The sequence below is a fragment of the Elgaria multicarinata genome, chromosome 3 (genome assembly GCF_023053635.1).
Source record: "Elgaria multicarinata webbii isolate HBS135686 ecotype San Diego chromosome 3, rElgMul1.1.pri, whole genome shotgun sequence".
Classification (NCBI taxonomy): Eukaryota; Metazoa; Chordata; class Lepidosauria; order Squamata; family Anguidae; genus Elgaria; species Elgaria multicarinata.
In genome coordinates this window covers 64,237,199-64,258,921 of record NC_086173.1, presented here as the reverse complement: position 1 = coordinate 64,258,921, position 21,723 = coordinate 64,237,199, and the positions used below count along the sequence as shown (strand labels likewise).

At 46.4% G+C, this 21,723-nt stretch overlaps 2 protein-coding genes across 6 annotated transcripts in view; one reads left to right on the top strand and one right to left on the bottom strand.

Moving 5' to 3' along the window:
• The first annotated feature begins 532 nt into the window (after positions 1–532).
• TRMT1 (tRNA methyltransferase 1) lies at positions 533–16,141 on the top strand. Of its 4 annotated transcripts, none has more exons than XM_063123270.1 (17): positions 533–630; positions 1,388–1,770; positions 4,087–4,142; positions 5,500–5,645; positions 7,512–7,699; positions 9,052–9,167; positions 9,897–10,009; positions 10,802–10,950; positions 11,153–11,236; positions 12,192–12,261; positions 12,364–12,498; positions 13,098–13,183; positions 13,909–14,017; positions 14,439–14,515; positions 14,881–15,000; positions 15,434–15,554; positions 15,953–16,141. In XM_063123270.1, exons 2-17 carry the CDS (start codon positions 1,415–1,417, stop codon positions 16,034–16,036), a joined length of 2,010 nt encoding a protein of 669 aa, XP_062979340.1. In that variant the 5' UTR covers positions 533–630; positions 1,388–1,414; the 3' UTR covers positions 16,037–16,141. The 4 variants fall into 4 exon arrangements, with proteins under 4 accessions (XP_062979340.1, XP_062979339.1, XP_062979337.1 ...); XM_063123269.1 differs by having other exon boundaries at positions 533–643; positions 5,554–5,645; XM_063123267.1 differs by having other exon boundaries at positions 533–643.
• Positions 16,142–17,133: 992 nt separating this feature from the next.
• The window catches only part of MAN2B1 (mannosidase alpha class 2B member 1), a 29,504-nt gene continuing 24,914 nt past the window's right edge, over positions 17,134–21,723 (bottom strand). For both annotated transcript variants that reach the window (XM_063120512.1, XM_063120513.1), the window contains 3 exons: positions 21,145–21,294; positions 20,031–20,133; positions 17,134–17,633 (listed from right to left, as the gene is read on the bottom strand). In XM_063120512.1, the coding sequence (XP_062976582.1) occupies positions 17,500–17,633; positions 20,031–20,133; positions 21,145–21,294 (387 nt within the window). In that variant the 3' untranslated portion in view covers positions 17,134–17,499. The remainder of the gene's footprint in view (positions 17,634–20,030; positions 20,134–21,144; positions 21,295–21,723) is intronic.

Genomic DNA, 21,723 nt, shown 5'->3' with positions numbered 1-21,723 from the left:
GAATTTCACCAGGTTCTCCATATATACAAGTGACACCTGCTGAAATTCCCTTTTCTGTGCAACTGTTAAAGATACAGGAGCCCTGTCCTCCTGTTCATATGGTCACCCTATACATGCATAGGATTGCGCCCTAAATAGCTTTTATCTTGCAACATGAAAAAAGAACTAATTTCATTCTCCCCAATGAAGAATTGTGAGTAATATCTTCTAATTCTTAAGATCCCCAATGCACTTGAATATTAACCATAACTCAAAATTAAGTGCTCATCATTTAATGCAATCGGCTATGGGAATAAAACGATAGGCGGTAGATATTCTAAGCATATACATCCGGATTTCGGAAGAAATCGCGTTGAAACGGACGACAGCTGACTCCTGAAAAGTGAGTTTAAAGAACTCCAGATTTTCAGGTTGGGTTTTTTTTGAAACTCGAGTGAGCACCTCTTTTTCTTTTCTTTTTTGCTCTACAGACATCCCATCCGCTTTAGTTTTATTGGTTGGAAGAACATCAGCTGATCATTTCCTAGCAACTTTCAATATGGCGTCGTCGGTGTAACGTGTGCTGAGAAGCGTGGAAACTGGTGTCGGTTGGTTGTTCTGCTTCCCGGAGGGAAATCTTTTGGTCAAAAAGTGAATTAAGGAGGTTGGTTGTGGTGAGATTGTGCAGAGAATTAAATTGCTTGTATTATGGGACCTGTTTTCCCCCGCCCTGATTTGTAAATGACTTCACAATTCAGCCCTCGAATGCTTTGTCCGGCCAGGATTGCAGAGTAATAGTAGCATGTAGGCGGCAGCCTAAATCGCTATGAGAAAAGGTGTGATCAAGACCTTTTAATTTAAGGCTTATGTCTACCAAAGATCAGTGAATTCTCTTCGGTTCAGATGAAATCAAGTGTTTATTGACGGTAGTTCTTTAATGAACAAGGTACATCTCTCAGAGAGGGGGTGTTTCTTATAATGTTCATTAGTAAAAATTAAACTACTTGCAATACTTTAAATACCAGTTAGAAAATATTTTACATGGAACAGCTCTGAGGTCATTATTTCTGCACCAGAAAAGGCACAGACTGATTATGTCCCTGTGTTTTGTCTGTGGTGTTCTGGCATCTTTTTTAAAAGGGCTAACTGCTCTTCACAGATTGAAAACAGTGAGGGACTTTTGGCACAGCTTGTTCTCTTTGTCCTCTTTTAAAATATAAAACTTTACTGCTTGCTACCCATGTCTCCAGAGGAAGCCAACTGTCAATAGCGTATGGTACCTTGCCCTTGCAAACTGTCAATAGCTTATGGTACCTTGCCCTTGCAAACTGCCATGCATGCACAGAACAGAAGTGCCTGGAAATTCAAGATGTATGCAGAATAAGCAGTTTTCCTTCTGTATTTTCAGAAACTAGTTGTGGGAAATCCTGAGTTTATGATAAGAGAGTCTTTCCTGCCGTGTTGGTATATGGGACACACCTTGGCTCCATACAGAAGTACACTAACTTTTCAACTTCAGAAGAGCTGGAACCTTGTGCCTTTAGTCTTTCTTCAGATTAGAAACTATTCTTTCGTCAAGGGCATGGAGAGCAATCAGGCACAAGATATGGAAAAAGAAAGTTGTCATCTGAGGCAAAGTGTGGCACACTCATCGTCAGTGGGAACCAGCGAAGGCTCTGAGACAGAAAAGAATGGTGAGACTTTAATCACAGAAGGGAAGGCAAAAATAATTTTCCCAAGTGCCAATGAAGTGTTCTACAACCCTGTCCAGGAGTTCAACAGAGACCTTACGTAAGTAGAAACATGGGGAGACTTCAGAGGCTGCTTTCCATTGAATTTTGCAGAAGGTGACTGTAGGACTATGCCCAGGAATCATGGGCTTATGGTCGTCACTCAGATTTTTGAGAGAAACGGGGACGGGATTGGGGTCGCAACTTGGAATTAATTCATGAATTTAAAGTTAGCTTTGGAGTTAGAGGACCTGTGAAAATTTCACTGTTATTAACACACCCACCCCTCACATGTCCTCTGGTGGTGCAGGGGGATTGCCCAACTTCCCTCTTCGCTTCTTTCTGTGGTGAAGGTGGGCTGAGCTCTCCTTCACTTCCAGAGTGGTCATCGATTCGGGAAAGATTTGGATGTGCAAAATGTGTCCTTCATATTCAACTCCTCCCTCCTTTGGGAACCCTTTCAAGGGCAGAGGGTTATGCACATTTGACACCCTATGGATTCCTATCCTCTAGCAGCTCCCAGGGACCTTGGGCAGGTCTGCATCTGTGATCGTGGTGCTCCCCTTCATTACCAGAAGGATCTTTGTGGGCAGTGGAATTGCATTCCAAGGACAAGCTCCAGAGGCTGTGTATTCTAGTTTTTACCCACTTCAGGCAATGAAGATGGGTAATTCCCTTTTGCTGATGAAAGGTTTGAAGGGGTAGGGTGGAGGGGGAGGTCAGAGAGAGGATATAGGTCCTTGGTGCTCTGTTCCCTCCTCTTTGCATTCTATTTGGAGGTAAGGGGCAGCCTTCATTTGTTGACAAAATTATGTCTGCCAACTGACTCAGTGGGAACTGATGGGTGAGAGGATATTTATTTATTTATTGCATTTCTATACTGCGCAATAGCTGAAGCTTTCTGAGTGGTTCACAAAAATCACTTATGATGATGATGATGATGCTTGTGTTCATTGAGCTTTAAAGGAAAGGAAAGGAACCTCACGTGCAGAGCACTTGAGTCATTACTGACTCCTAGAGGGACACCTGCTTTCGCTGACATTTTCTTGGCAGACTTTGTACCGGGGTGGTTTGCCATTGCCTTCCCCAGTCGCGGTTACCTTTCCCCCAGCTAGCTGGGTACTCATTTTACCGACCTCGGAAGGATGGAAGGCTGAGTCGACCTGAGCCAGCTGCCTGAGAACCAGCTTCCGCTGGGATCGAACTCAGGCTGTAGGGAGAGCTTCGGCTGCAGTAACTGCTGCTTACCACTCTGCGCCACACAAGGCTCAGAGCTTTACAGGCTGACTTATATTAAATGTTTTCCATGTGATTTATTGACTGTGAGACACTGCTCTCTATTAATGTAACAGAGCTTATAATCAGAGAACCATGCAGTAGTATAAGTTGAATAGTATGGGAGAAGAGAAAGTAGCTCCTTTAGTAAGTATGTTTTCAAATGAATGGCTTATTGCCATTCTACTTCACCTATAGGGACTGGAGAGATACAAAGGTAATTTCTTCTAGAATTGGACAGTGAAAGTCCTGGGTGGATTTCTTGAATGGCCCAATTAGAGATGATATCACCAGTGTGTTATGTGTTACTCCCCAATATGGCTAGTATGAGCTGGTCCTAAGCAAAAAGAATGTTAGATATTTGACTTGTGGGTACCCTTGGGGCTCATTTCAGTGCACAAACAGAAGCGTGAAAATGGAGGATGCAATGACTAGTCTTGTCCTCTTGTAACAGATTGTGGACCATTTTGAAGAATCAAACTTCCTATGTAGCCAGCCTCAGAATACCTGGCAGATGGAGGTTTCATGCTGAACCACGGAAAAGACTGGGCCACTACATAAGCATTCACTGGTGGACAACTGACTAATTTCTAGTGGACCTTATAGTGCCTGATCATTGATGGGATTTTTGCAAAGACTGGTGGACTTTGGTCTGGGCTCACAAGTATGATGAATGGTGAAGAGTGCATTCTTGAGCTCATTCAAATACAAATTAGTTATGCTTTAACCATTAAGGGATTCTGATTCTGCATTCTTGCTTTGTAAGGCCTTTGGTGTATCATGGGCATTTTAGTGTAAAAAGGTGTGTGGGCGCGCAGGGGAGAGACAGTGTAAGACTGAAATCTGCATATCCCTGACTTAAGAAGTGATGTCAATCTTTTGACTAATCATTCTATTTCAGAGGTTTTCTGAAGTGACTGATAGGCATCCAAAATGATCTAGTGAACCTTTACAGAAGCCAGAATTCCTCAAAGGACTGAATGCCCACATTCTGGAAAATAGGGGCCTAAGAGTTGAGTGCTTTATGCATCCTGGCAGCATAATAACAAAACAGTTCTGAGCTGTAATACATGCTGAGACCTCTTTCCTTGCCCCTCTGCAGGTGTGCAGTCATTACGGAATTTGCTCGTCTACAGCTTGCATCAAAAGGGATTTGGAGTGAGTGGCAATGTTTTCTTCTTTATTCCAGCAGGAAAAAACATGTGCAAGAGGCACAATCACTGCTCATGTGCACTTATAGTTGTCTTTTTTAAAAATGATACTCTTTGGTGCCCCTTATCCCTGTCTGTTGGCTCCCAGTAGTCCAGACACAGGTGATTTCCTGTCTGTCCAGCCTAGACAGTGTTTGGTTGTTTTTAGAAATGAGAAGCTTCTTATTTCTTCCCTTGAGCCAATCTTTCTGATGTCTCTATAGTTAAACAGTTGCGAATATGGTGATACTCTGCAACTTTGATACTTTCTTCTTCTCTGCTGTTCTATTGCATTTGTACTGTATATTGTACAAACTGAACTTCTGACCAGGGATGATGATCCACATCCTAGGAGCAGCTCTGGACTGTGTACCAGATTAGGCAGGCTCGTGTAAACTGGAGGCTTCCAAGATTCCTGTGCCCTGCCAGGGTGAAGCCAACAGGGTGGGAAGAGCTGCGGAGGTGATCTTTGCCTCCTTGTCCTCTGATCTTTTTTTTTTTTTTGGTAGATGGGCTTTTCCGCCTGTCTTGCGAGGGCGCTTCAGAGGGGGAGGGCAGGAGGCGGCTCAGGATAAATTGTATCCTGGCCTCTCAGCTTTCTTCCTCTCTTTGCCCACCGGAACACCCCATTTCCTTTTTTTCTGTAGTCGCTTTTCCAACCCCAAGAGGCAGCCGGCGTGGTTCTCTCCACGGTGGCTGTGTGTGTGGGGCGGAGATGCGACTCCCCCTTCCAAGGTTGAAGCATTGTCTCCTATCTCAGTGGGGAAAATCTGAGTTATCCTATGGTCCCTGGGATGCTCACCCTATGGCTATATGGTATGAACTAGTCAGATCCCAATTTGAAGATTGTTCCTGGAACAGTATTGAAGAATATCTTAATGTTCTCTAACTGACACTGACTTCCTTAGATATTGCTCTTTAGCCAAGAACTTTCTCTGTATTGTAAAGAGCAATGAGCAGCTGCAGTCTGCCTAAGAGAAGGTATGCAAGGTTAATTGAAGGCAGAACTGAAGGGTTTTTTGGAGACAGTGGTAGTTCTATAAACCCTTCTCCAGCATGTGGGAATTGGCTGTTAAACTTACTGGAGAACGTATGCAATCTTTCACTAGCAGCTGAATTATAGGGAAGAGGCAGCAGTAGTGGTTATTCCTATAGTTAAAAGTGGCTAAAGGAGATGCCACGCAATATATTAAAGGCAATATATTTTGGTCAGTACTGTTCAGCTTAAGGTTGAATACCATGCTGTATTACAGTTGTGTAAATGGTTTAGGGCTTTGCATTATCCCAGGCATTGACTTCATATCCATCTCCCCCCCTCACCCCAGTTGCAGTTCCTGGGGAGGAAAATGCCTCTAAAGTGATTGTGGATCTCTCAAAAGGGGAGCAAGACGATGACTTGGAACAGCCACCTGGTGGAGATCAGCCAGATAAGGAGGATCATGAAGTTGCAGGAGTGGGAGAAGTATGCCAGGTGCTCTGTCCCTCTTTGGATAGTTTTCCGCTTTACAGGTGCTCTGGAAAGTAGCTCCTTTTATCATTGTGCTGGTTTATTATTTGAAATTACCAATCCCTTGTTTACTCTTGCCCCTCTGTTGTGTAAAACAATATTTGTTTGATTTATATCAGTCCTTTCCTTCAAGTAGATCTGGATGTTGTACAAGTTCTCCCCCATTCCCCACATTTTAACTTCACAATAACTTTATGAGGTAGATTATCCTGGAAGATAATGACTAATAGCCTTGGATGAATGGGGATTTGATCTTGGGTCTCACCAGTCCCAGTTTGACACTAACCACGATACTACACAGGGTGTCTTACAGCTTAGGTTGTAAGCCCCATATTTGGGGCGGGGACATGTCTTTTTTTGCTTATGTTACTCAGTTAAGTGCTATGTATGTTGATGGCATTATAAATCTATGCTATAGTCTTTGCAGATCACTGCAGTGTTTGTTTTTAAAGAAGAAACACCGGCTCAGTTCAGAGAACACATTTCTCTATGTAGTGTGAAAACTTCACTCAACAGTTGAGTTTTTAGGGGGTACTCACCACACAACATGTTCTAACTCCACCGTTGTGTGACTGTGGGCTACTGTGGAGTTGAGTATAAGGCAACATGACGTTTGATTGACAGTTCCTCCTCCCTTTCTCCTCCCCTGGTCTTCCCAATGGTATCACATCAGCTATTGCTGCAAAAAAACAATCCCAGCGGCTCTCCTAGAGCGGCACTCCCTCCTTTTGCCTCTCTTGCCAGGGAACTCTGTAGCCAGTGGGAAAAGTCAACTCAACGGAAAACTCCACGGAGCCCTCCACATAACTGTTGGGGGAATTAGTAATATGGTACAAATTCCTCCTAGCAGTTCACAAATAAACGAAAGCGTGAGCGTTGAGTCCTCAATGCATTTATTTAGAGAAGTCTTCCAAAAACAAAAGACCAGGCTGGTAGTGTCAAATAATAACAAAGTAACTGTCTTACCCTAAATCACATAAGTAAGCATAACAGCTTTACGGTTCTCTTTGATAAGTCCTCCCTTCACATCAAAACAGCATACTCCCTCCTCTGGCAGCAGCAGCTTACGTCACACCCCACACACTCCTGTGAAAGAGCGAGCCTTTTACTTACTTCACCCATTCACCAACCGGTGTTCTGAGTTTGCAAGTCTCTGCCAATAATCTGCCAATAATTACTGTTAAAGTTAACACGAAAACCTGACAATAACATGCAACACAACAGGAACTCTCTTCTGCACAGTGTGGATATTCTGCATGGAGTATTTTCCAAAAAAAGCCTCCACAGTAGGGTGCAGTTTTCCCTCCAGACAACACATTTCTCAACGGTGGAGTTCTAAAACCACTGTAGAGAAACGTGTTGTCTGAACTGAGCCACCTTGTTGCTTAAACAACAACCGGAATGTAACTGGCCTCCTAAATGTCCACCTGTTCCATTATCCCCCACAAAGTGCTTGAGCATGGACTTTTTAGTGTATCTTCATAAGTAAGGAGTCTGCTGAGATTTGGGAATAGCTGCTGATGTGGATGCATGATGAACAATTTACAAGGCATCCTCTTAAGATCAGCTGCAAACGTCAATTTGCGTTGACTTCAGCATGTAAATTGCTCCCAAGGCAATAAGGGCACATAGAAAAAACTTGTTCTGTACTCTTCAGTGACTGCTTCTTCACATTCCTGGAGCTGCCATAATGCTCCACCTTAGCCCTACGGAAGTTGGGGCAATGACTTCCCACACATTTCAAAGTCAGCTATTGTGTTCATTTTTAGCGCAGTTGTTCCTGGGCGTCCCTCCATTTCTCCTCTGTACCATTCCTCTTGTTCCTTGCAGGATGGACTCCATGTGCTGGAGGCCTTGGCTGCTTCTGGGCTGCGCTCCATCCGGTTTGCCAAAGAGGTGCCTGGCCTTCGCAAGGTGGTGGCTAATGACTTCTCTTCCAAGGCTGTTGAACTCATAACCCAAAACATTCAGCTCAATGATGTAGGACACCTGGTCACTCCAAGCTTATCAGATGCCCGGTATGTAGAGATCTTCCATTTAAGCCAACTGTGAGTCCAGCAACAAATCATTTTTCATTTTACAGTCTATGATTTAAAACATCTTGTCAGCTTAAGCTTGAGCAATGTCTTCACACAGTGCATAGACCAAACTATGGAATTTGCTACCACAAGATGTAGTGATGGCCACCAACTTGAAAGGCTTTAAAAGATTAGCTGATCCTACATGGATCAGTCTATCAGTGGCTACTAGTCAGGATGGCTGTATATTACCTGCAGTATCAGAAGCAGTGTGTGTCTCAATACCAGTTAGGGAACACATGCACAAACTATAGTGCCCACATCCTACTTGTGGGTTCCCCCCAGGTATATATTTAACTACTGTGCGAACAGAATACAGCACCAAATGGGCCTTTAGTCTGATCCAGCACAATTTTTATTAGGTTCTTAATGGGCTATGTTTTTAATATATATGTAAGTTCATATGAATTTATACACCGTAACTTGAATAAGTGATCTGTGGGGCATCATAGGTCTGAAATGTGTATTCTGAGAAATAGCGATTAGAGAGAATCTTGTTCGTGGGGTCGGTCTTCAATGATTAAAGGAGGCATGAGAATCAAAGGGTAGTAGGAACCACACGTCCCCATTACATTCCACGTCGGTCTGAATTTTTGATACGCCCCAAGGCAGGAATGCCAAACATATTTTATGTCTGGGAGCCCCCTTTTGCCCAGTTTGAGCATAACAATGTAGGATCTCTGGATCTGGATTGCAGAAGCCTACTTTCTCTCCTAATCTTCCATTTTTCAATTCTTTTGAGTTGATCTTACTTGTGTCCTGAGCCATCTTGAGCTGACCTTACCTATGACCAGCTGAGAAATAAAGACAAGTTGCAGGCTGGCTGAGTTGATCTGTCCAAGCCTCATTCTCCTATTCCACTCCTAGTGGCTGGTGGCTCTGGAGGACCAACTTTAGGCAAGTTACCCACCTCCTCCCCTCTTTTTCAGTGGGACTTCGCTGAAGAAATCTTCTGGCTTGCATCTGAGATGTTGGTTCCAGGAAATCTTTTGCATTTCACCTGTCTAGTTCTCACTGACGTGATAAACCGATGTCTGGACTGAACCACTGCATTACTGAATGTGCCCCCCATGCACAAGAATGCATGTAGAAAGCTTAGCATGTCAGGGAGGTGGAGTCTAGCCTGCCCTTTTCCTCTGGCCTCGAGTTCTGTATGGAGAGAGAATGCTTTGCTATGGAGAAGCATTGTCATGTGAATCCCCACCCTTCCCTTCTAAGTAGTACCCTCCAGACACAGGTGAGCTGTTAGTGTGGCGAGTCTGAGTATTTCTTTTCCTCTGTCACACGCACAGGATGCTGATGTACCAGAGCAAGGTGGCCAAAGAGCTCTTTGACATCATTGATCTGGACCCCTACGGCAGCCCTTCCACATTTCTGGATGCTGCGGTGCAGGCTGTGAGCGAAGGAGGTGCGTTGGTGTGGCCCTTCAGCTCTAGGTTTTGCTACTGACCGGGAAGATAGGGCTTTTGGTAACTGGGCTTCTGCAGTGATTTTTTTATGTAGGGCATCTAGCCCTTCTTTGCTTGGGCGGGATCTCGCTTTTTTGCCAGCAGGAAGAAACAGGATGCAATGGATTTCTAAACAACATTTGGGTCTTAGAAGGTGGGATATATCTGAAGCCCTGCATTGACTCATGAGGAGGAGGGAAATGGCAGTGATGTTCTAAACCAGGGATGAGGAACAAGACCCAAGGGTTCCAGTTCAGCCCACCAGGGGTCCCCAGATGGCCCCGCCCCTTTCCCCTGACCACCAGTCATTTGGTGGCTTTCTCCCTGTTTGTAAAGGTTGAAATGCTTCTCAAGGCTCTGTTACTGGCTTTAAAAAAGAGCCTGAAGCTATAATATGCTGGAATGGGTTGGTATTTTGGCCCCAGCCCATTTGCCTCCAGCCCCGTCCTCGTCTGGAATACAGCCCCTCGGAGGTTTTCTGCAATTTCCCTACCCCTGTTCTACAGGCTGCCAGGTACCAAAGTGCTACTGGGACATTAGACAGGGTGTCTGGGGAGTGGGCATGGAAATGGAGCACTCTCCAGGAACAGAGGCTGTCATTGCTGGAGAGGGGTTTAGCTGTATGTTGGGGGGGGGGGAAGGGTTGTATGTTCTGCTCCTTTACCTTCAGTGTGGGGATGCTCTTGCAGGTCTGCTGTGTGTCACTTGCACTGACATGGCTGTAATGGCTGGGAACTCTGGGGAGACCTGCTACAGCAAATATGGGGCCATGTCTATCAAGGCCAAGTTCTGCCATGAGATGGTGAGTAGATTCAGGAGCCAGGAATCCCGATGTACCATTGCCATAAGCTGCCCACCCCTTTGGCCCCCTTCTTGCCATGCTCAAGAGGAAATGTACTCTTGCAAGCTAGTGGTTCTGCAAGGTCAGGTAGCAATAGCTGGCAGTGAATTGTAAGTTGCCTTGTCCCCATTCAGAAGACACCTTAAACCCCACAGCTTTAACCACGGTGGTTAAGCCAGAAAGCCGGGCCGTGTTCAGAAGACACTTTAAACCATGGCTTTAAGTGAATAAGGCTTTTTGCTGTAGTCGCCATGGTTAAAGCCGTGGTTTAATGTGTCTTGTGAACACAGCCCAGCTTTCTGGCTTAACCACCATTGTTAAAACCGTGGTTTAAGGTGTCTTCGAACAGGGTCCTTGTCATAAATAAGGTCGTAGTTCCACTCTGGTATTCCAGCATGACAGTTCCCTGCTGCACTGAAATATGCTCACTCAATAGTAACTTTAAGAAAGCCTCCTAACATAACCAAACCTAGAAATCTGTGGGAAAGATTTTTTTTATTCATTTATTTTTAAATTTTATAATCCTCCCCTTCATCTGATAGGCATCCCCAGGGCTTTGTACACAGCACTAAAGACAAATGAATCTGGTATGAGAACCATACCATTACAAATTAAAAAAAAGGCAAAATAATCATGACAGTAATACCACACTGTGTAAACCAGACACAAAGACTCCATGTCTTCCAGAAGACGTCACGTCGCGCCACCGTCCAAGGACAAAACTAGCCCGCTGTGGCTCCTTTCTTCCTGCAGGCGCTGCGGATTATCTTGCACAGCCTGGATCTGCGCGCCAACTGCTACCAGCGCTACATTGTCCCCCTCCTGTCCATCAGCGCCGACTTCTATATTCGCGTGTTTGTGCGGGTCTTCACTGGTCAGGCCAAGGTCAAAGCTTCTGCCAGGTGAGCCGGCGCCTTGGGACTTTTGTTAAGGCTCGTGAACTTTGCTTCCGGAGGAGAAGAACATAATCTCCTACCTGGCTGCCTGTAGTGCCCCCACGTGGCCGGGAGCTTCTTCCCTGTAGCTGCTACTTCTCAAGGCTTGTATCTGGGCCTTTCCTCTCCCGTCCTTTGCTCCATGGTAAATCTCCCTTTCTTTCGGCAGCAAGCAGGCCTTGGTCTACAACTGCGTGGGCTGTGGCTCCTTTCACATCCAGAGACTCGGCAAGATGGCCAACAATGGAAACCAGTAAGAGCATTCAGGATTTTTAATGAAAATATCTAGCCTCACTTCCCTCTGACCTGCTATCTAAGCCAGTTGGAGGTGTGGATTCCAGGAGCGATTTCATTACCATGGTGGGATCCAGATTTTAGCTGGGTCAGCTGTGCTGACGAAAGTTTACTTCCCTGCCTCTCCTCCTTTCAACGGTAGCCCCTCCAACCCCCTGAAAATGCTACAAAGTGAGGAGACCCCACTGAATGGGATGAGCTTTGAAGTGTGTCTATGGGAATCCCCCCAAATCAGGCAGAGGGACCTTTCACAAGCAGAGCCCTTCCTCTTGCGGAAGACAGATCCTGGATCCAACCCCAGATGTTCTTGAGCCGATTAGGGCAGGAAACCTTTCCTGGGTAGTTCGCTTTCAGATGGTCGCCTTCCCTTCATCTCTGCTTCTTTTGCCCTCAAATTTGAAAAAGCAAAAGAGCTTCGCTTGCAGTCGTGCATCTGAGGCTCATGAAAATTGGAAACGGGGTGGGGGGTGGGGAGTGTGTTTTTGCAGAGAGGAGGGGGATGTGTTTACCATGAGTTATAGTTGGAACCCCAACTTGTGGATGGTGCCCATGGGCATCACAAACTGCCTGCCCTTCTCGTTAGTGCAGAGGCCGGCTCCTCGAAGGGGCTGCCCAGTAGGAAGGGATCTTGGGAGCCATGAAGGGCAAAAAGGCTGAAGCCCACGCAGGCGCTGTATCCCTGTGTTTGATGCCAGCTCTAGTGGGCCTCGTTCTCAGTTATCTATGAAGACAGTCATGCAGGTGATCAGGTTGTAGTCAGCCGGGTGCTTTAACCATGCATCTTTTATCGCACGGACTAAGATGGTTTATGCACTTCAGTGAATAACCAATGAGAAAACAAAAGCAGGGATGAGCTCCATCTAGTCTGACGATACTCTGATCTGCTGCTGCTTTGGCTTTCTGTAATCAAACAGCTTCAACTACAAGGCTGCCTGCGGGCCCCCGGTAGGGCCGTCCTGCGAACATTGCCACCAGCGCCACCAGGTGAGCTTCGTGGGTCTCTAAGCCTCATCATATTGAAATGCTCTTGGCTTGGAGATCCCAAAGTGACCCTTGCTGTTGCTTCTTCTCTTCCTCCTGCTGCAGCTGGCTGGCCCTTTGTGGGCAGAGCCACTCCACGACGCGGCTTTTGTCCAGCGGGTCCTGTCGGCAGTTGGGAGCAACCCGGGGCGCTTCCAAACAAGCCCGAGGATTCAGGGCATCCTGAGCATGGTGATGGAGGTGAGGGCGGCCGCTGTGCCTGCGCGCACGATGGCGGCTGTTTGGATGCTATTCAGCAGGCCGTGGCGTAGAGCGAACGGGATAGCTGCTCTTAAGAGGTGCAGAATGAATGCATGCAAATGCCCAATGGGGGAAAGTGCACTTGTGCTCATCCCTTCTTGAATATAAGTCAGTGGCTCTCAAGCTGGGTTCCAGCGGTTCCTTGGAAGCTTATCAGGAAGCTTCCAGTGGGAAGAATAGCAGTGGTGGACAAGCTGACCTGAAAGAGAACTTGCTCACTGCTACCCGTCTTCCCCTGCAACCCACAGCGGTAAGGGAGGGTTAGCTTCTGGCTGTCTCTCAGCATGTGTGGAGCAAAAGTGAGGTCCAGCAAGTCTGGCCAGTGCCCTGGGTGAACAGTTTGCCCTGGACTAGCATGCCCCAGAATTCTCTGCAACTTGCAGAGAAAGGGAAGGAAAGGCAGCACGTTTCAAAGCCACTGTTCTGGGATCTTCATTTGCTAGGATTCTGTACGAAGATAGGCTGTTGCTGCCTCCTTGGTTGCAGCATTATGACAAATATCCTGTTTTAACTAGAATCTGTTTCTCTGTATGTGGCAGGAACTCAGTGATGCCCCTCTCTATTACACCCTTGATCATCTCAGCAAAACCATCCGTTGCAGCAGTCCTTCCCTGCTCCAGTTCAGGTAAGAATGGGCCCTGCACTGCGAGAGCCTTTCCTTGATCGAAAGGAAAAGTATCCCAAGGGGATGTGACAATGGAGAGGGGTTCACCTTAATTGCTGGCAGAGCCACGATTTGAAAGCCTTTATAGATCTCTAGTTAGGTCTTGTGACTTCCTTTTGTATATTGGGTCTCAAATGCTTTCCTACAGACTGCTTGTAATTCCCTGGCTCTTCATTGGTCAGAGTCGAGTAGGGCAGTCAAAGTTGCTGGAGCTTTGCTCCATAATGCAAGATAGCTTGGCCTGCATGGCCTGAAATGAGAGGCAGTCCTAAAGGTCCCTTGGCAGGATGGGTTACTTGGGGTATCGTGTTTTGCCTGGCTCCAAAACAAAACTGCTTTTAGCTTGGGGTCTGGCAGCTTGAGTGGTTTTGGGGTGTTATTTTTGGCAGGACATGGGAAGGAAGGACATTTCAGGAAGAGCTGTTGGGAAGAGCAAGTTGACAGATTCTGTTTTGGCATTGGCAAGCAACAGATGTTTAGAGTGGCAGAATGAAATGGTCTAACTAAATTAGAATCCCATGTTCTAATGGTTACGACCAAGAGATATTAGCCACAGTTTCTTCTCCATTATCTCAAATACAGGATTGAATTCAAGGTGAGAAACCTTCTACTGTGGCTTCTATTAGCGTTTTCCCCTTCGGAAGGTCGTGATCTCTATGCACGCCTTCTCTGGATTTCCTTTCCAGATCAGCTCTCCTCCATGCTGGTTACCGGGTGTCACTTTCCCATGCGTGCAAGAACACCATCAAGACAGATGCACCACCCTCTGTGCTTTGGGACATCATGCGCTGCTGGGTGAGCAAGGTCTTGCCTTTGTGTAAGGGAACTTTCCTTTTTGGATCTTTGGCTCTAGGCACCTGTAACACAACTGTGGCGGTACTCCATTGGCACCACGGCCTTTATTCTGCAGTGATGGGCCATGCAATTCTGTATCATGCCTTTCTCTCTCACTGCAGTGATGCCTAGCAACTTCCCTAACTCTAGTTTCAGGGATCATCTTGTAGCGCACTCTTTCTACATGCACACTCTCTGCTATTCATGTCTGGGGTATTAAAGAGCCAGTGAGTCACAGCCCTGAAAGTGTTCGCAAAGGACCGTTTCGCAGCCATCGTGCTCCTGAAGTTGGCTGCTTCTCCCCTTGCCTGCCTCCTTCACCTCTTGGTTAAGATACTGAGATGACATCCCTGCTCTTTCTATTCCTCTCCTCCAACTTCAGGAGAAACTCAACCCTGTGAAAAGAGAGCGGCTCTCAGAGAGCAGCCCAGCTGCCCGCATCCTCTCTGTGGAACCCAAGTAGGTGCTGGGATACTGCAAGACTGGGTGATGGAAGGGCAAATACGGCCTTTGAGCCAAGTAAGAAATGGCTTATGGGGAGGAAACGGTGAAGGTCATGATAGTACTATAGTTTGCGGTTTGCAAAAAAGAAAAGAAAAAAACAGAGCTGGGATGGTGAAGCCTTGGGGGAGAAAGGTGTGTGTGCGTGAGTATGCAAAGTGTATGGTTTCACTTAGAAACTGTCCCTCTCTGACTCAGAGGAGCCAGTGAGATGTTATCCTACTTTGTAATATGGGGCACCCATATCACAAAGGGGCCTTCTGGGTTTGATTCCTGGCAGAATTCTCCGCACGCCTTCCTTGCTGACTTTCTCAATCTCACAGGCTGCAGGTGTCCTTCACTGTCCGGGCAGATGCTAATCCTAGCTCACGAAAACAGGGCCTGAAACGGTTCCAGCTGAATCCTGAGCCATTCTGGGGACCAAAAGCAAGAGCCAAAGCTGGGTAAGGTTTACGGGGGACTGGGGAATGCTGGGAGCAAGGCAAGAATACCCAGATTCCATTAAGTGGGGGGTTGTTACGGAAATACTGCCTTTGGAGCCAAGCCTGATAACAGGAACTACATGATTGGTGCCTTTCAGGGCTGCCTCTCCCAAGAAATTAAGGAAGCTTTTATAAATGCTGAAGCTGGATCTGATTCTTGGCCCCAGTTGCCATCATACCTCTCCTGGCTATTTCTGTCTGTGTTGCCTGGTCCTAGGCAAACCGGCCCTTTCCAGTGTTAAGGCAGATGGGCGTCTTCCCTCTCCCATTGTGGCTGAGCATCCTTGCTGGTTGTTGGCTGCAGCATTGTGTGCTGAGCGCTTGTGATGGTGGCACCAAAACTGAGCAGCAGCAGCCTCCCTGGCCTTAGCCTAACAGGCCTGCTTGGGGCCAGGGGTGGGATCTCCTCCTCTCTGCAGGACAAGCGAAAGCTACACCAGAACAAGAGGAAGGAGCATGCCGAAGAGAGTGATGGGACCCACCTGAAGAACTTCCCCTGCAAAAGGTTCCGGCAGGTGAGTAGCCACAGCTCGTGGCTGGCTATCATATTGGGCTGGCTCACAAGTTGTGAAGATCTGCTTTATTTATTGATTGCATTTTTATACTGCCCAATAGCCGAAGCTCTCTGCTTTAACTTTACCCTTCATGTTATCAAACGGTCAGAGGCTGTAGAAAGACTTGGGGGTTGTTGTTGGGCCATCTATGTACAATGAATGACTTAGAGTGAAGGTGACGTCGGCTGGACGTGAAGAATTGGGTTCAGTTCCCAGATCAGCCACATACTCCTTGGTCCAGGCAGCCAATTTCTCCCTTTGTGCCAGGCCAACTGTTTGAGCAGCACAGTCTGGACTGAGTGTAAGGACTTGAATGTCTTAGTTATCATGTTCAACTGAAGGCCATTTTTCCCTCCTAGGGCAACTGTTCACTGGGGGACAAATGCCGCTACTCCCACGAGACAGAAAGAGAAATGGAGCAAACTGACACAACGGCATCGTGATGAAACAGTCCAGAATGTCTGCTTGGTGTTTTTTTTTAATTAATGGAGAAGCTTTATTTTAAATAATCCATTTATTATGTGCCTGCCATTAAAAAATTGTCTTTTGATGGGGCTTGATTTGTAGTTGGTTACGAGTCAGCTGTCTAGCTGATGAGCCCGATAAACAGCAATGTTCCTCAAATGCTGCACTGGAGAGAAGGGATTGACCCTGGCATCGATTTTCTAAACTCCTATATCAATGTTTTAAGATGTCCTGTAACAAAGGAGCAGGCGGCCAGTTTTGGCCATCGAGTGAACAGACACTAGTTACACACAACTCTATAGGATCCTGCAAGATGATCTGATCAATACTGGTTGCAACTTAAGAGTTGTGGTGATTTGGGAAATGGAATACTGTCTTGACTTTTATATATATAAAAAATGTTTATTACCAGTTTATTGGGCAATAGGGACGAAGAAGCTGCTTCCTCATCTCCCCATGAAGCGAAAATAGAGGGCTTGTTCCACCTTGCAATCTGGTACTCCTACTGCTGGATCACGGCTTCCTATTTCCACATTGCTTATGGGGTGGGGAGTAGGAAAGAGAGACGAGGCTTCACAATGCTGTCTGTCTTGGCATGTAGAGTCTTATGAATACAGAGGGGAGAGTCACACCACCATCCAAAGAACTATTTAGAACCGGGGTAGATAACCCAGTGTCCTCCAGCTGTTTTGCACTATGACTCCCATAATCAATATCCATTAGTCTTGCCCATTCTAGAAGAGGGGGTGTGTCCAAGATCTAATCACCTCCAGTTCGCTGGAGAATGCGCAAGTATGCTGTCCTGCAGAAGGTGAGCAATGCAATTCTAAATTTATGACGGTTGTGCTTTGATCATCTACAACACTTTCTTTCAGCTGGCAGTAACACCCTTCCAGTCTCAATTTGGGACTGTAGGAGGTTGGTTGGAAAAACCACCACCAAAATACAATCGCTCATGCTGTAAGCACGCCACATCTTTTTCTGCCTAGTTCTCCAAAAACCCATGTGGTGTTTTTTTATTGCTGTACCCTAGGATCCTGGGCTCAGGTGTGGAAGTAAAATGGTTCCAGCATGCCTTTTAAGAAGTGCTTTATTGAAAAGGTAATGATTGCACAGACGGTAACCCAAGTACTCCACCAATTCCTACACACGCCTCTGAAAATGGTCACATTATGGGATGGCTGTTTTGTGTGTGTGAGAGTGGGGATATAGGGCATTTTAACAGTGATCCCTTTCTCATTCACCAAGAGAAAAGTCCCAGACAAGTTCTCAGAAAAGGGTCCTCCTACCCTTAATTAATTTAGCCGGCCTAAAATATGCCTCTCTCCAGAAGAAATTAGACCCATTTGCTCCCTTTTGAAAAAGCGGCATGGAGAACTCCAGTGTCTGCCACTCTTTAGACCACATCTAACTCCATGTGGGCTGAATGAGTGGGAAAATGTTAATCCCTTCCTTTGATCTCTCTCTCAGGCATGGCTTGGTCCTGAATATGAGCCAGGAAGGTCCGGATCTCCATAGGTTGTAGTACGATGTGAGCTGGGTCTAGCTGAATGCTTGATGGCCGCTCTGCTGCTCCTGCAGATAGAAGTTTGGGGGAATAGTGATGGTGAAATACCAGTTCTGTATCAACAAGGCTTAGACTGGGAAGGAACAAGGGAGTAGCCAGTTGTTGTGATACAGCAGGATTCATTCTGCATTTGATGAAGTGGACGCTACTCCACAAAAGCTTATGCCGTAATAAATTGTTGCCTATTTAAGGTGCCACTAGACTGTTTGTTGGGTTAGTCACGGTAGTTGATCTTCATTTACACCAGGGAGGGCCACAAAATCCTCATTCTTGGCTACACCCATGATCACGTGGGGCCAAATCCGTCCTCCCTGCTTTGGGGAGTCAGACTTGATTTCCCCAGGCAGTGGCTTGGCTTTACCCCTGAAAAGAACAGGTAACAGGGCTGCGAAGGATTCCTGTTGCTAGTCAGCAGCATGGTGGGAGGAGATGGCCCAATGTTCTGTGCCTCCACTTAAGGCAGTTCCATGTGCTGATGCTGATTAGAGGAGGGCTGGAACTACTTGTACTAGCCCTGAAGTACTGAGAGGGAGCAGGCAGAGGGCTCAGACAATGTATCAGATAGCCACTCTGAGTTGGGCGTGGCCATTTCTGGAAGCCCCTATGATCAGGTGGCTTAAAGGGCCTGCTTGTCAGATCAGTAGCCAAGCCACCCAGCCCAGAAAAAAATTGTGATCATTTCGCCTATCAATTGCTCAAGATGGCTTATTCGGGCGTAATGAAAGCTGTGTGTACACCACTAGGTACAATGCAGATTGGTTTGGCTTAGGTTGAATTCTTTTGCCACAGCTGAACATATTTTTGGAAGATAAGGCAACGCTTGCTTGATTCAAGGAGGCAGTTATCCAACCCTTGCTGAAAAAGTCTCCTTTGGATTTGGGTAACTTAAACCATATGACCTATATCAAACCTCTCCCCATTTTTGGTGAAAAGATGACTGAGCAGGCAAATCAAATTGGCTGCAGAGCAGAGCAAGATTCTACAAAGAAGCTCATCAAGAACTGGAAAGGGAATGTGACCCTGCTCATTTTCCTAGACATTTCAAAATAGTTCAATACGATGACCACCCAGTCCTCCCAAAATGACCAAGATGGTTCAGGGGCACAGGCCTGCAGTGGCTCTGATCCTACCTGATACATCAACTCCCCCAAAGACTTCGTATTAGGTGGTAGCTGCTCTGTGCCGTGGGATACAGCCTATGGGGAGCAGCAAGGTTCCATTTGGACCTTTCTACTTTTTACCCTCTACCCTTTCAGCATCTGAAAGAGATTATCTATTTGGAGTATGACTTTAAAAAAAACATGCAAAATTTAGGTCTAACCCAGGCATAAGAACCAACGATACTGAGCCAAGCTAGAGTTTTGACAGGAAGTGATCTCACCAGGCCTAAGATGCATTGCACTCCCTGTCTACAGTCTCCTAGACCTGGTTTTACCGCTTGATTTTCAGGTGAGATCAGGAGCAGCTTAAATAGGAGAGTTCATGGGAGGCAAAAGGAAGTGATGGAGGAGACCATTAAAAAAAATACTTCCTTCCCCCACTCCCCTGAAAGTCTGCCTGGGAGTCTTGGGGAGTCCTCAGGAACAGGTGGGATTTGGGGCTGCAGCTCCTCTTCTCAAGCAGAAGCCTCTGCTAGATTGCAGGGCCTTCCACAAAACAGAAGACGACCTTCCATTTGCAGTAGAGCAACTCAGCTCCAGCCCCCCTTGTTTGGAGCATTGCAATGTGCTTTAAGAGGGGGAAACTTCAAGTATGGCTCAGATGGTACAGCTAGTGCAAAATGTGGCAGCTCACTTCCTGACAGCTGCAAACTGCAGCCAGGAAGTGAGTTACTGTTGCCTATTTGCTTCCAGGCTCCATATATTGAGCCAGTGATGATCTTTAAATGCCTGAACGGTCTAGGACCTACGTAGCACAGATGATGCCTCCTTTAAGAGGTATCTCCCTGGACACCCTCTTTTACACAGATGATTATGTACAACTGCCCAGAGCACTTTGGCCATAGGGTGGTATAGAAATGAAATACTACTACTCCAAGGGCATGGGCTCAAGCCCTCTGTCGCAGCGGTCACATGATGGAATTCACTTCCAACGAAGAGCCACCCTTCTCTATTTTAGCCCTGGTTCCTTAGGATAATGCTATGAGCATCAAGGCAGTTTCAAGTCTATGGCACAGGCCTATCCAAGGATTTAAGCCAGACCTAGGTGGAGCAGAGCTAGCTCAGGCCCACAGAGAGATGGTTCTGGGCCACCATATTTTAGAGCAGCAAAGTGTTTGAAGTGACAAGGCTGGGTGTGTTGGGTTGAAAGGGGCTCATGGCTGCTGGGCATTGGCCTGTTGGAGCCAGGGACACTGCTGCTGGGAAGCCTGGCCTGAAGGCCCTGAACCCCAACGGAAGGCTCACCTTCAGCTGGCTGCCAGATGAGCCGGTTCATGTTCTCCCGCTTCTGGTTAGCAGCCAAGTTCATCTCTTGCACAGAGATAATGTTGAAAGAAGAGAACAGGTTCTGGCACAGAGGGGAAGGTAAGAAGTCACAAAGAGGTTCCATGTACTGTTATGAGCTGAAACTGTATTCCAGGGCTAGGTTTCGCAAACGCCACTCCTTTGGGGTTTCTGTGGTTTTTGAAGATGCAACACACTTCCACTCTGACATTAACTAGCCCCACGTTGACCACTAGCATTCCCTTCCCCGTATCTTGAACAGCCTACTTCTGTTAATAGAGCAAAGCTCACACACGGCCAATGTAATGCTGAACACAAGAGGTCTAAACCAGGAAGTCCCTGGTTTAGATCTTAACTCAGCCATGGAATTCACCAGAAACCCTTCAGCAAGCCACTGCCCCGCAGCCTCAGTTGCAAGAGAAGGGTAATAGTACTGCCCTAACTCCGAAGGTTGCTTGGGTTACTGAGTATGCAGCTGGATCCAGACTGTCCTACCTGGAGTAGAACCACTGAAATTAATAAGGCATATAGGTTAGTCTTGATGATGTTATATCCCACTGATTTCAAGGGGTCTACTCTAAGTATGACTAACAGCTTTTCTACAGGAGGCATTTGTGTGCTCATCATTCCCTCCCTACTCACGGTTGTTTATGGGTTCTTTAGACAACATTGTGACCCTCCAGTTTCGCTTCTATTTGTAAACCGTACTTTCTGAGAGTTATTTTTAAAACAAGGAATATGGGATGTTATTTCTGATGGTGAAAGAAAATGTGATTTCGTCTTGTGTATACTAGAAAGCCATCTAGAGGTTATGTAGCAGAAAAGTAGGAAAGGAAACACTCTTCATGTAATGCTTGGCTCTCAACTCTACAATGACACCGAAAATAAATGCTGTGGATGAACTGCCTCGTGTAGAAAAGCCCTAAGTTTGGATTTAACCCTTAGTATTTTATACAGTGTTTTTCCTATTTGTCTTTTCAGATGACAACTTAGCACTGCTAACTTGTTCTCCACTGAAGGCCTAGAAGCAATTAGTGACTTTATATTGCAACACTGTCCAAAGCAAGAGACCTACCAGTAAGTTAATGTTGACAGGCATGGAGCCGTTGGCACTCTCCCCGCGTTCAAATTGGTGCTCGAGACGAATGAGGATGGAGTCAGGCTCCCACTGGGCCAACGTGAGCAAGTGGACATTGGAAGGGATTGCATGGCGCAGGGCAGAAAACTGAGGATGGAGAGAGAGAGGCAGATGCACAGACACAACACTTTCAAAACACTGTCCAATTAGCATCAAAGTTAGTTTGGTTAGCTTTAGTTTACTGATCAGCCACTTGGTTAGAACAGTACTGGCTTATAAAATGTAAAAATATGCGAGAAGATGAGAAAAACCACATATATACAGACCTGATTCTAATGTCATGATAAGCCATGGTGGGTTGTCTCCATGGGTTGCTTCAGGGTAGATTATCATGTCTGAACCCAAAGCATATTTTTCATCATGGGTTATTTTCCATGAACAAGCCTTCTTGAGGTCCCATGACTTGTCATGGGTTGTTCAGGGTGGCTTGTTGTGACATCCAAACCCAGCAAGGCGATTTCATTGTGGGTTGTTGGGAACCATTAAGACAGCCGCCCAGCAAGAGCAGTGAAAATC